Source organism: Drosophila bipectinata, chromosome 2L (assembly GCF_030179905.1).
Source record: "Drosophila bipectinata strain 14024-0381.07 chromosome 2L, DbipHiC1v2, whole genome shotgun sequence".
In the NCBI taxonomy this organism is placed as follows: Eukaryota; Metazoa; Arthropoda; class Insecta; order Diptera; family Drosophilidae; genus Drosophila; species Drosophila bipectinata.
In genome coordinates, this window is record NC_091736.1 from 13,917,968 (window position 1) to 13,932,580 (window position 14,613).

General features: G+C 41.4%; 1 protein-coding gene across 1 annotated transcript; it reads left to right on the top strand.

Annotated features, from left to right (window-relative positions):
• The first annotated feature begins 3,335 nt into the window (after positions 1 to 3,335).
• Positions 3,336 to 4,265, top strand: nht (no hitter). Its single transcript, XM_017241393.3, has 2 exons — positions 3,336 to 3,493; positions 3,554 to 4,265. Exon 2 carries the CDS (start codon positions 3,557 to 3,559, stop codon positions 4,226 to 4,228), a length of 672 nt encoding a protein of 223 aa, XP_017096882.2. The 5' UTR covers positions 3,336 to 3,493; positions 3,554 to 3,556; the 3' UTR covers positions 4,229 to 4,265.
• The last annotated feature ends 10,348 nt before the right edge of the window (positions 4,266 to 14,613 follow it).

A 14,613-nucleotide genomic window follows, 5' to 3' on the forward strand; every position in this document is an offset into this window, starting at 1 on the left:
CTTCTCAACCAATAGATTTTTTTAAAGGCAAAAAAAAAGAAAAATAATAAAAAGATAAATAAATAAGAGCGATTGCAGGTGTTCCAACTCAACTGCCTACCTCCAGGGCATGGGTATTACTTTGGCATTAATTGCTAACCCAATATGCTGATAATTGAAACATTTCCCGGCCTGTCTGCCATTTCCATAAGCCAAATAGATCGCTTCCTCTGACAGATCGGGCTAACATTTTCAAAGACCCACGCCCACCAAAGTGAGGCTTCGTCGGTGGAAAACCAGTAGCAACTGCAAAATTGCTGTTGGGCTGTTCCTGTTGCAGTTGCAGTTGCAATCAAAACCATCAGCGACCACAAAGTCCACGTCGTCATCATCATCATCATCGTCGTAGTCGTCGTAGTCGCCGTAAAACGTTGCCCTGGCCAAGATTGATCATCGGGCCTGGCCCAGGCTCATCCATTTTTTTTGTGTTGCTGATGCTGCAGCTTTTATTTTTTTTATATATATATTTTTTGTTTTGTTTTTGGCTTGCCCAATCAGCCACACCCACAAGATGTGCAGCGTTCATATTAAAATGGCTTTAAAAGGCAACAGGCAGCGCTGAAAGTGGCAAGACACAACAATAACAACCGCATTGGAGATCTGCAAGATGCCTCGCTTCCGTTCCAGCTGCAAGGTGTGTGGCAAAGACGAGAGGCCCCAAAACAGAAACAGTAGCCTGCCACTGCCACTCCACCGCCACCGAAAGCGCAACAATTGGCAATTTCATTTGCTGCGCCCCCAAATAACGCAGCTCCAACAGGTACGCAAACTCAGTGATGTGGTTGTGAATGTAACTGATGGTACAGTGGGTATTTCTTATAGATAACTAGGTGTCATAGATACATATATTTAATCCTGTAATTACAACTTTTGTTTTCTTCATTTTTAAACATTGATATACCTCTTAGAAGTATCATGGAGAGAATATGTCCTTAAAGATAAGCAGTCCAGAGGATAAACAATCGTCCATATTTTTACACAGTTTCCTCTCCAAAAAGTATCAAGTGGGTTAAAAAAATTAATTTTTATTAAATACCACTAGATTTTAGTATTATTTAAAGTTTAAATTTTAAACCCTTTATAAACAATATCCACTGTCTATTGGTTAACAGGCTCCATTCAAACTTTCTACGTCTGCGACACGCTGCGATCTCTATGAACATGGCCAGAATGGGGATGGGGCTGGCAGTGGGGTTGTGTTTGGAGATTGAGGCTTAGAGGCCTCCAGGGGGCCTATGGGGGAAATGGGGATAGGGAAGCTCTGGGTGCTTAGTGCATAAAAAAAAGCTGGTGGTGCTACATCATCGTCAAACCCGTCGAGTTGCGACTTCGATTTCCTGTGCGGTGGATTGACGTCTCCCAGGTCACTTGCCACAGCGTTTGGTTGCATTCGTAATTGCTCCGCAACGAAATTTCCATATGATAATATTTATTCGCTGGAATATGCCTCATGCCTCCATCTCGAGTCGGCTCCAACTGCATCTGTCTGTCGGTCCTGTGGAGGCTACGCCTGCGCGCCACGCAACACTCTTTTTCTTTTTGTAAGCACTGTAAAAAGCGAAAGGATATATAGCTGGATGGCTGCTTATTAAACAATTACCTAAATATATTTTTAAAGCTAGTTTTATACAATTTTTTTAAACCTTTATTTCATGAACTATACCTTAGTTCTTTCAAAACTAAGCTAGACCCTTAAGTGGGCCTCTATTTTTTCTACTGTATGAATATTTTTGTTTGTGCTGTCTATTTGACACTGCGCAGGCGGCGAGGATGCTCTGCATCCAACTCTAAACTGCAACTTCGACTCCAAAACTCCAACTCCAGAAATGTGTGGGTGGTCGTTTGAATGCCCTGCCCGACTGCAAGTCTTTCTTTTGCCAAAGCTTCGTGTGTTCGCATTTTTTATTTCCATTTTCCATCTTTCGGAAAGGCCAATGCTTCCACTTCGCCCCAATCCTCAATCGATTTGAGTTTTATTATCTGGTTGGCATTTTAGTTGAATTGTTAGCTTAGTTTATGCATCCAGCTCCTCGGAAATGGCAGGCCCAGACAGGCAAACGTTTTTTTCCTGGCCATGTGTGGATTATGCAAGCCGTATGGAATCTACATTTTGTGGCCATTGGGTGGTATGCTCAATGGGCTAAGAGGTAGGAAAGGTTTTCAGTCGAAAGACTCACCTTCACGTTACCAACTTGCACCTTGCATTAGAGTTAATTTCTAGCTAGTCCACCCGCAGAACCTATAAAATAAACAGTCCAGAACCGCAGAAAAAATAAAATAAACAGGTAATTAGGTCAACGCCTGGGCTAAGTCGAGTGTCGCCGGCACGCGTAATGAACCTGTTCAGGAGTTGGTCAACTCGCCACGAATTTCTAATAAATTTCTAGCCGGGCTAAGAACAAGTCAAAACAACACGCGCCCCGTCTGATCGCTCCTGGGCACCTCAGGTACCCGGAAAGCCTCTTAATATGCCAGCCAACACACCCTCATGCGTTGGTTGTTTGTTGTCCGGTGTCCGGTGGTTTTCGGCCCCGACACTGATGATCGTTTTGGGCCAGAAGTTCAGTGGTGCACGGAAATGTGCGGGACGACTTGGGCCGACAGGGCCAACAGGGCCGACCGGGCCGACAGGCGACTGTCGCGCGTCGTTGTTTTTAATGGTGAATGTTAATATCCGCTCACCCCCGACCGTCTGATGAGGGATTCCATCAGACCGCCTCTATTTGAATAATTAGTCGCTCGTGCCCGTCGCCTGTCGCAGGCCCACTTGCATTCCGGTGCACTTTGCATAAAGTGTCCTGAACTATGAGCCCTTTCAGCTCGAGCCTTGCGCTTGCACCTTCCCCATTTCCTTCGCCTCGTGTTACAGGTCACTGGAGAGGAACAAGTGCTTAGAACGGGCCAAATTAGTGGGCCGTAGGTCATGTACTTAGAGAATAAGGGTTATACTTTTGAACTATAAAATAATATATATAAATATGATTAAAAAATATCCCAACCATTAATAAAAATAATCCTTATGCAATGCTAAAACTAAACAGAACTAGATATCACTTCTAAACAGAACTAAATTTCTAAAAATATATATTTTTTTAATTATACCCCAAGGCAAAGACTACAATATTTCTACTTTCTTCTCACTGTAGCCAATTCATAATCTTTTATTCACTTATTTTTTCCAGTGCTGAAAACACAAAAGGATGCGGTCAGTTTGTTTGGATCCTTAAGGGGTGGATGCACTCAAGCGGTGCATGCCGGCACATATGCCACGTTTGAGGTGTTGCTGCTGGCTCGTGGCAGCAACTATAGCACCTGGCTGGGTGGTGGAATTCAAGGACTGTCAAGACCTTCAAGTTGGCCAGGTGATGGGTGCCCGAAATCTCTCAATAACATTTAATTATTGCCGTTTGACAACCCTGGCGAAAAAATAGGCAAACAGCAGCTGTCAACCTGGGTGACTGATTCGTTTGCCGAAAATAATCTTTTTTTTTCAAATATCTCCATTATCCTCTAGATAATGGCGGAGCGTGGCATCGAAGTGCCTATGCAGCCCTATGCTGGCCCGCTACTCCTCATCAAGGATCTCACCATTCCGGATACTTCGTCCACCACATCCAAGGCTAGACCTTCATTTTTCGATCGTAGTTGCGTCCTAAAAAGGCTACTGATGGTTTTGGGCCAAGAATACCCCGACGAGGAGTTCAACATCGAATGTGATGATCCTCTTATTAAAGGTTTCATGGCAGGTTTGGAGACATTTATGAAGTTTACGGTTCAAAAGTCTGTAGAGCAGTGCGAACAGCGAATTAGCTATTTTTTATTCAACGACAAAAGGTGTACTATGAAGAACGAAATGCGATCGACGATGACCTTTCTGAATGATCTGGAAAAGGCCGATTCTGGATCCTCCGATGAAGATGACTTTTATCGAAAAAATTGCAACCTGGAATCCCGAGATCTGAAAATTTCCAGGATGAAAATGGCAACGACTAATACTACTGCTCTCAATGCTATTGGAGAGAAGCGTCCTGTTGGAGGCCAAAAGGCACAACCAGGTGCCCCTGGTAATCTACAACGTATGCGAAAGAAATATCTAAACGTTCACGATGTGATGCAGTTCATGGCGGAGGACAAGCGCTTTTCCAGGAGCAATATGCTTTTTCTAGCCCATTTGAAATATAAGCCTTAAAAAATGGAATAAATTAAAATTCCTTAAGGGGTTTAATGCTTTAAACCTTGTGTTATCATTTCAATTGCTTCAATTTCAGTTCAATGAACTTCCTTTACAAGCAAATCCCAACAAACTCAAACAAAAGCCCAAGGAAACAGGTGGTGTATCCTTTGTTCCACTGCACTTGGCATTTTCAATGAATCCCCCAGCTCCGTGCACTTTGAACTTTTGTGTTGCACTGCTGCTGCTGTTGCTGTTGCAGACGGAACATGTCGACAATGGAGCCGGGTACTTAAAGGAATATCCGGCGAGACAGGAAACATATGCGCACTGGAATTGGAATGAATGCCATTGAACGCATTGCGCATGCGCCGCTTCTTTATTTTCTTGGGGTTTCTTGGCGATAGGAAACGTGATTTTATCGGCCGCGTCTCATTATGTTAAGTGCTGGCAATAAAATCAAAGCGCACGCGGGCGACACATTTCATTGAACTTCAATTGAAGCCGTTCTTTAACTCGAACCGCTCACGTATCTGCCAGACACATGCCCTGGGGATCGTGCTAGGAACTCGCCGGAGTGGGAGGATTTATTTCTATGTAATTTGGGGACATTACCAAAGGGTTAGTGCGATTATAAATGCATTGGGGCTTTGAATATTTAAGTATTGTAAATACAAGTCAGGTTAAGCACGCTATTTGTTAAAGGAGGTACCTATGAAAGGTTAAATTAGCTCTATAGATAGATTACTAGATTGAGTTTAGTACTCTAATATATCCTTAGAAGCTTGGCTCGCTTACAGTCTTTTCCTTACTTAAACATCTGCTTACTTAACATAATACGAATACTAACTTTGAGATCCCTATCTAAATACAAGTTTTTTCCAAATATCCCTAAAAATAGAAACAAATATCCTCTAAAACTGTACCCGTAGCCTCTTCCTATTCATAGATAAGTATTTGATAAGGTCCTAATGTTTAAACAAATTTTTCGAGTGGGTACCATCCGCAGGATCAGGATCACCACCTGTCTGAGGTGCAAGCTAGCCACCCCTATCCTCTACCAGCACCCTCTGCTCAGTACTTGCTACATGTTGCAATATCAACTCGGGCGTATATCCCTTTTTGTAAATAATATATTTCAAGGACTTGCAGGAACAGCTGCGGGCTGATAGAAAATATCAAACGCTGTCAGGCGTAAACTTGACAGGTAGTGCTAGACCAGGAAAAGTTCTCCCCCTTGTTTTCTCTCAACAAGGATCGGGGGAAACCACCCCATAAGTTGCCACTTAAATCCACTGAGAAAAACATTTTTTGGACAAGGTAAATATTGTTCAATTGTAGGATTGGTAGGATAAAAGTCCCATTTCAACAAGAACTCATTGTGATATCCATTGTAAATATATTAATATTTTTATCCTTATAAAAAACTGTATTTTTTACAGTGCCACAATCGCTTTTCCGAGAGGAAGGGGCAAGTTTTATGGTGCCAGCAAGGTGTATTTGATCAGAGGGACGTAGAGCCGAGAACCTTGCAACCCAGCAAGGACAGGAAGGCGAATTCCAGCACATGCAACACCACCGGCACCTCCACCACCGCCGATACGTTAGTTTCCTTCCATTCTACTATAGGTGCACCACCATATCGTGTTTGTATAGCAGGAACACACAAAGAGTTGCTTTTGTGAGTTTGGGGGAAAGGAAAATGCGTTGCACCTTTTTTGCATAACGCTGCTTTCTGTTCCGCTCGGGATTAAATGTATGTCGGTACACACAGATGTATGTATGAATATCTGTCTGTCATCATTATAAATATATTTATATTTTAAAAGAAGACCTCGACTCTTCTTCGGCTGTAGCGAAGTAGCAGCTGTGCCAATACGAGGTCTAAGGCTTTGGGTGATCATAAAATAAAGTCCAACAAATTTGTTGTTTGCCGACCGGGATGGCTCCGAGACCGGTGTTTTCCATTCACCCAGTCGACTCGACTGAAAGAATCCGATTCCGATTCGGAATGGGAGTGGGAATTGATTGGAGCAGGGACGGATGGGCTGAGCTGCTCGTGTTTGCTCTTCGATAAGGGACCTGATGGGGCTCCACAATGACATCTTGCTTCGCACTTATTTACATATAATTGAGCACTCTCCTTATTTGTCTAGTCATTTAAATAAACCCAATTGCCGAAGGCCTTCGTTCTACTAAACGACAGTACTCCTTCACGTTAACAGGCCACGTGATATCGGTAGCTGGTAAATGCCAATCCTTATAGTTGAAATCGGTTGGATGGGGTAAATAATTTCCTCATTAGCAGCTGGAACACACACTTTGGGGGAAAGGCAGTTGTACTACCTATCACTATCGATCATTTTCCCAAGGAAGTTTAACACATTTCTATGAAGTTTGGGTATTTCATAGAAATATTTGACTTTTAAATGGCTTTTAGTAAACATAATATGAGCTATTTTAAAAGTATATGAAGCCCCTAGCCATAGCTAGCTGTTTCCTCATGATTGTACAATGTGTTTTCTCACCTTAAGTCGATCATAAAAGTGATGAATTTTACAAATATCAGAGTTATATGGCCCAAACAGCTCACACTTCGTTTTTGGGAAGCATTCCAGCTCCGTTTCTAATCCGCAACATATGCTGAGGACCACCAGTCAACAGCCAGCACAGTGGGCACTCACAAAAGAGGCCATAAAAACACATGGACACGTAACGATTTGCGCCGCTGAGCCAAACGGAGGCTCAGAGGCTCCAACTGTTGCGTATTAGAGCTGGAACAAAAAAAAAACAGGGGAGAAGGGGCTAGGCCAGCCTCCGGTAAGACAATTTATGACTTTATTAACTCCAAAACGCAACCAGGCGGGCAACAAAGTGTTAAGCCAGGCTCAAGCCGATGCCGAGCGGCCAGGCGATGAAGTTGTATAAATGAAATTAATCTTCAATAGACACAGGGCAATAAACGAAACCAAGTATCTCAGGCAGTCTGGGACTACACTGATAGAAATTCTAGGGCTTAGAATAGGGATACTTTTGGCTTGATCTACGTTACAAGTATGATACCCAACATTGAATGAAGTTTAGCTTTTATTTTGTTTATTAACTTCTTTGAAAATGATAAATTTGTCACAATTATTATTATTTTCTTCAGTGTCAAACCAACACTGCCATTAGTCATTAAACAATTTTCCAGTGAAGCTGCCGCTTGCAACTCCATCTCCACTTTCAACTTAAACTCCTGATGCAGTTGCTGCTGCTGCTGCCGTTGAGGCTGCTGCGTATTTTGTCAGGTGTCATAAAAACCGAATTTATTGCGCATGTGCAACGACCATAAGATGCCGCTCTCCTCAGCATTTTGTTACAGATTTTCAGTTTTATTATTTAATTTTCTTGCTGCCAGAGCATAAATCACGATGCGTGCCGCGCTAAGGTGACAGCACTTTAGGGCACATAAACATACAACATCGACATCGGGATCGGGATCGAGATTGAAATCCCCATCAGGATGGGGCCTAAAAGAAACAGCGAGGAGCAGGTTGCTGGAATTTTAATTAAATGGGACACGGGTAGTTCCATTTAAGGTGCGTGGCCTGGCAAGAAATCCCAGGAATCGAGTCACTTCACCTGTGGGCGAAAGCTGTACGTCTTTGAATGATTAATGTTAAGAAATAAAAACGATTTAAAATCATATAGCAACCAAAATGTTTAATATTCTTAGAACTTCATGATGCTTTGTAGAATTTTATTTAAAATAAAATATTCTTGTGACTTTATTTACCTTTAAAAATGCATATATCCTTTTATTTAAACAAAAAGCAAAAAAATCGTTTCCAAAAACTTGAATTTCACACGCTCTCACCTGCGGGTGTTCTTTCCTTTCTTTATTTTTTTTTTATGGAAAAAGAGCACGTAATGTGGTGGATGCTGATGCCGATGTCGATGTCGATGCACTTGTTCCCACAAAATTCCTCGGCATAGGCCATTTCCATGAATGCCAAACAAGGCAAAAATTTCACACTCCACACAGGGGGGGGAGAAAAAAATAAAACACAAATACAAAAATGAAAAGAAAAAGGATAAAATGAACCCGAATAAGAGCCAGTGAACCTGCCACAGAGCCTGAGAAATTCTCGATCTCAATTCGAGGACAGGGAAGGACAGGCCAGGACAGACATCTCAGCATAATCAACAAGATCACGCATCAAACGAGACGACAGCCGCATAAGAATGCAAACATTAAGAGATTTTATGCGAGTTTGTTCACATGCCAAAAAAAAGGGAGGCAGCCGTAGCAGCAGGAGCAGTTCAACTCACAAAAAATATATACACAGAAATGCGAACAAAGAAGCTGAACAGGTACACAGGACGATTATCCTGTCATTCACTTGTTGCCGGCAAGGGAACAGGTAAAAAAGGAGGAGTCTGTGTCTGTGGCAGTAACCCAGCAATTTTCAGTTACACTTCCTGCAGGAGAGGTGGTCCTGCCTTAGTTTAGCGTGTGAACCTGTTTGTTGCCAATGCTCCTTCCTTGCCAATTTTTTTTCTTTTTTTTTTTGCGATGCTAATCTGTGGCCTCACATTTTTTTGGCAAATTTCTGTTTTCCATTTTTTTGGGTTAATTTTTGGTATTATTTTTGTTATTGTATTAGATCGCAACTGGGTCTGTGGAGCGGGCATTTCGTGTTTTTCGATAATTTATTACAGTTGCCCAATTGGCCGAAAACGGTTCGCTTCGGAAACTAAACACTTTTTTATTGTCATATTTATATTTGCGATTAGTTTTTTAGTTTTCTGCTCTCGCTTCTCCTTTGTTGTTTTTATTTTTTTTAACGATTCTGTTATTTTTTTCTTTGCTATAAATTCGAATTTTAAGTCGCACGCAAAATTTATTCCCACGCATTTTCAGTTCGTGATATTTTTGGGGTCTTTTCATTTTTTTCGGTTGTTCATAAATTTTTCGAGAGCACAAATCAAGCGAATAATGTTAAAAGCGACGTTTTATTGTTCTTTTTGTTGGATGGAAGCTACAATTTAATAACGAAATTAAAACTTAAAGCTTGGCTGGGATTCCGAAACTATAGCAGAGAGTTTTCATTAAAAATATTTACTATTGAGTCTCGTTTTCGGTTAGATTAGCATCCAATCTTTTTTCACTTTCTCCCCAAGACCCCATGGCAAATAAGACTTTTTTCTTTCTTGACCAATCATTTCCTATAAAACTCAATGGTCGGTGGCCAAGTGACAGATACCCCAATCCAAAAATGTTTACCCCTTCTCCGGCTATTTGAAATGACATGCAAAACAGTTGACATTACATTTAAGCCACAAAAGCAAAGGCAACCAGAAATATAAAATGAAATGAAATTGCCTAAATTGTTGGCCATAAATCAACGCCAGACAACGAGGAGGAGATCAAGATCCAAGCCAAGACCCACCAGCTAAAAACAGAAAAAAAAAAAAACAAAAAATAAATAAAATATAAAAATAAAACAACCGAAAATCTTGCTTTGCTCGATTTCACTGCCAAAACAACAAAGCCCCACACAAAGCAAACTTCACCTGTTCGACGTTCAGACAATGCTCCAACTTGGTGACAGGCATGTCCACCTTTCCGCCTCACCCCGCCTCTGCAAGGTGCTGGGGCCGGGGGTAGGGAAGTGGAGGCAATGTTGACAAGTACCGAGGAGGCAAGCGACTCAATTGCGGCACTTGTCGCACGACACTTCACCGTCCAAATACCCGCAGAGGTAGTCGTCAAAGGGGGGCATAAAAACAAAGGGGTTTCTGGGAGTTGTTTTGGAAAGGGGGCGTCCGAGATGAGAAAACATCGAAAATAATCAAAAATCCAGACCGGGTGAGTGTGTCACTTTCGGGGGAGTAGTCGCTCCAAAATAAAAAGAAGCATTCGACCGTTCAGACCATGACATGACAGAAAAAACCTTTCGGCTTCTTTCACGTTGCAGTTACGGATTTACTCGAAATTTGTATACGTGCCTCAAAAAGAGAAGAAAGCACCATTATCATTGTACGTTTTAAATTTTAAAAAAGTAATAGGTGTTTTTTTAAAAGATTTTTTAGCTGTAAAAAATTTACTTTATTGGCAAGAAAAGTATATTGAAGAGAGTACATTTTATACATAAGTATAGACTTTTCATTTCTCAACTTCAGTTTATACTTTACATTTCAACTTTTAAAAAAATATACTAAAGATATCCATGAATCTGAAATATTAATTTCCCACTGTGCTGCTAAATGCATCTTGGCCCTCTTTCGGCTGGTTTCATTTACAGCGCAAATCCGTCGGACCATTGATGATGAGGAGTTTCAACGGGCCGACACGTCCCAGACGTGCAGACACAATAAGCACTAAGTGATGCGACGCGGCGAGGCAGTCGCATTATGATTTAGCATTTTAACAACAAGATCATCTCCTTCTGCCTGTCCGGACTCGGCTGGCCACGACAGGCCTGATTTAATCCCCAGCGGATGCAAAACATCGCCTTAATTGTGTTCTGGCCATATTTTCACTAATTAAACACAGGCCCGAATGATTGCCAAAAAAACGAAATTTCATTTCAGTTTGTTTAACAAATTTGCTGACATGAGCCGCTGACAGCCGAACAGTAACAAAAACGGCTGAGAAGCATGCTGTAGGCTGAATAAAACGAAAGACTTAAGCAACGAACTTGCCACACACTTGACCCCAAACGGGAGGAAACAATGGCGATGAAGTCGCATTTTAGCCGCTTTCCCGCTGCCGCTGCCGACAAAAAAAATATTTAAGCCGAAATTTCGATTTGCACTGGGCCACACACACTCGTAGAACAAAAGGCTTTCTCCACTCTCCCCCTCCCAGCCATTCGAAATGGCAAATCAATAGAAATTCGTGTTGTTTCACTGTACCTGTCTCTGGGTGTTCCCAGCGAAACAACCGTAGAAATAATAATAGAGAATTGTGCGTCTGCGATATCATTCACTTCGCTCGGATAATTATTTGTTTGGCAAAACAAAGCCAAGAGATTGTGGAATTTTTTTGTCGCTAACAAAAGTGCGTGTGAACCTTTCCACTCCACTCTGGCCAATTCATTTCGAAAATTGTTCAGCCTACGCCCACACAACAAGTGCTTGAGTTTCGTATCCGCACAGGTAGCAACAGGTAGCTACTGTAATTCGAAGAAATGTTTTCAAAAGACACGGATACTTTTTCGGGATATTTGCGGTGCTGTTAAATGTTGGATAAAACTAGGCGTGCCGGGCATGGGAAATAGTTTGGGATGAGAGCGCTGTTTCAAAGATAAATTGCTAATCGGCAAAAATTTTAAACAGACATGTTTTGGAATTTATTTCTTAGATTCTAAGAAAGAATTCTTTTTTTTTCTAAAAAGTTCAAAGTTTTACGATAATTCAAAGAAGCTCAAACAGTGGCTCTACTTTTCTTAAAAAACTATAATGTGGTTGCCTCCAATCAGCTTATCTATAACAGATCTCAGTTCGAAGGGATTACATATGAAATAGAATGAATGAAAAATTAATTTTTGGTTCATTCAGGAAAAAAAACTAGCCTTCTCCGCACTTGGCGCCAATCCATTTGGACCTTCCCTTTTTCTTCTCAGTAAACCATTCAAGATTCCTTCACAAACCTGCCCAGTGAAAGATGCCATCTCGACCATCATTTTCATCACAAACAAAAAATATATTGGTGGGGACTGAGGCTCCTGTTCTCTCGTTCTTGTCACGTATCTCCCGATATCTGTGCTCGCATCTCGGCCAATTAATTTAAACGAACACCATAATATCTCATTTTTTCGGCCTAAGTCGCCGTAGCCCCGGAAAGCGGAGAAATGAGAATTCATAGAAGCGGCCATAAAGCATTTGAAATCTGAAAAGTGGAAATATAAACGAGAGCAGAAGCCACCGACCTGATGCGATGGTACTCTACTATACTATATATATCCACTTGTTACTCCATTTACAAGTTACCAGGAACTGTGATTGAGATCGCCACTGGGGCCAGTCGTAAAAAGCCAGTTTATTTGGAAATTTAGTTGTAAAAATGTAACTTGGCCCCAACTTGTGGCAGGGCAAGTGCCACTCAGAAGTGTCGATCCTAGCCCCTGAACCAAAAAACTGGCCGCATAAATCTTGGAGGCCGGTAATTTAATTTCTAAAACTTGCCCACTAAAAAATTAGACTAAAATCCGTTGACAAGTGTCATTTGGCGGGCCAGGTTTTTCCATGCAACGGAAGTTGAAGCCTCATGCCTCACGCCACGACATCCAGGTTCCAGGTGAGGCAGAGACAAGGGAGGTGGGCTGTGGAAAATCACCCATGGAATACCAAGAAGTTGCCGCAGCAATCAGACAAAATTGTCGCCATGTGTCGCAGCCCTGACTCTGACTTTAAGCCACTGATTCCGATTTTAGCCTCGGGCTTTGGCGGCTTCAGCTTTTTTCTTTATTTTGTGTTTTGGTTTTTTTTTTTGTGTTTGTGGTTCGTGCGTCGCCAACCACTGGGTTTTGTGGCTTTGGCGCGAGTTTGACTAATTAAAGCGCAGACTTTGGGCATTTTTAATTTGTACGCTTGTAAAATGAAATTTAGGTTTTTTTATTTAAGGTTTTGTTTCTCGTTTTTGGCTTCGTGCAGCTTGTTTCCTTTTGAACTCTGAAGTGGTGCGTGTTGCTCTTTTGGGTGAGAAGTTGGCGGAAAATAAGCAAGTGGGGCATAAGGAATAGTATTGGATACTTGGACAGCACACTAAGTAAGAGCCTTAGTTAAAATTAATATAATGGTTTATTTTAAAGAATATTTAATAAAAATAAATTTTATCTATAGGCCTTTGTAAAGAGAATGAATGCCAGAATATTTATTCTGATCTAATGTTAAATTTATTTATTTTCCTGGTTAGAGCATTTACATAGGTATAAATATTGGATCATGACTAAAATACTCAACACTTTTTAATAGGCTCGTGGTGCTTTATGACCGTTTTAAAGCGGGCTCTTCCGAGAATCATACGAATGACCAGCTGACCTCTATAGCCTTACAGCCTTACTGTTCATATATAGCCTCCAGTTGAGGCTTCACAAAATGCTGAACATTTCACTTTCTGACCAAAAAAACAAGAAACGGCAACGACATCTTCATCTTGGCCTGTCTTTTGTGTTTGTTTTTGCAGACGTCCAAAAATGGCTGCCATTGTAAATTTTGTTGGATATTTCAGAGTGGGTGTTGGGGGCTTTTAGGGGCCCATGTTCATACGAGCAGTAGTATACATTGCAGGTGCAGGTAAACACATGTTAACTAGTCGGAGAAGCACAAAATTGGGGGGATAGTCCCGACCATGTTGGCGCAAATGTCAAGCTATAAATACCGAATTGGAATTGGACTCGGACTCGGAGAATTGGCCACAAATGCGTTGTATTCGCTACAAATAACGCAAATATGGACATGAGCTTGTTGCCTGTTGGCTGTGTGTGGACATACAATTGTAGGAATTTCGCAATCGAAATAAAGTTGCACTAAAACGCATTCGCATTTGGCGGAAGTGGTATCTACATATGTTGCCACAACAAATTCAAATGAGGCTACAAATTTCGTATATCTTTGGCCTCCTATGGTGATGTAATTTGGCCAATTGTTTCGGCCATTCGAATTAACACATTTCTCATTGTATGGCTGGGTCGATAAATGAGTTAATAATGACACCCGTGCAAATTGCACTGGAGAAGTATTTCTTTCAGTGTGATAAGCCGCTTGTGAGGTACTTTCACCCACAATGCCGCACAATAGAAATAAAAGTTTTACCTTTTGATATAATATTTTTTCCGTCTGGGTTTCTGTAAACAATGACCAAATACGTTTCGAGACTCACTCCGGCTCACCTGCAACAATTGTTGATGTAATAAACAAGGGTCTGGGCCCCGGACAAAAGGCACCAGACACCACCAGTCTTTATCGGTGAAAACTCGGCACTTTCAAATGCTAATGGCACTCTTTCAATTTATTCAGAATCAAACAGAAACGTACCGGCATGTGCCACACACATGACACATTCCCCAATCTTATAACTCATTTTTATGGTTTAGTGCATCGAATCGATTATAAAATTGGTCTTTAGAATAAATCCGAAATCTAACATGCCTGGCACTTGGCCTTGATTTATGGGTCACCTTCTATCGCCTTAAATATTTTCACGATCCGGTAAATGATATGATATTCCATCATATTGATTTATAAATAAAGGGCTCAGACAGCTACTTGGCATTACTCCACTTTCTCACCAAACAATATGTTTGAAATTAATCCTAGTTTAGTCGCAAGCGAACATGGATGCATCTTGTTACGTCACTGGGCCCCTGGGGTGCCATCATAACACGTGTATCGCCATAAATAATGTCGTTTAC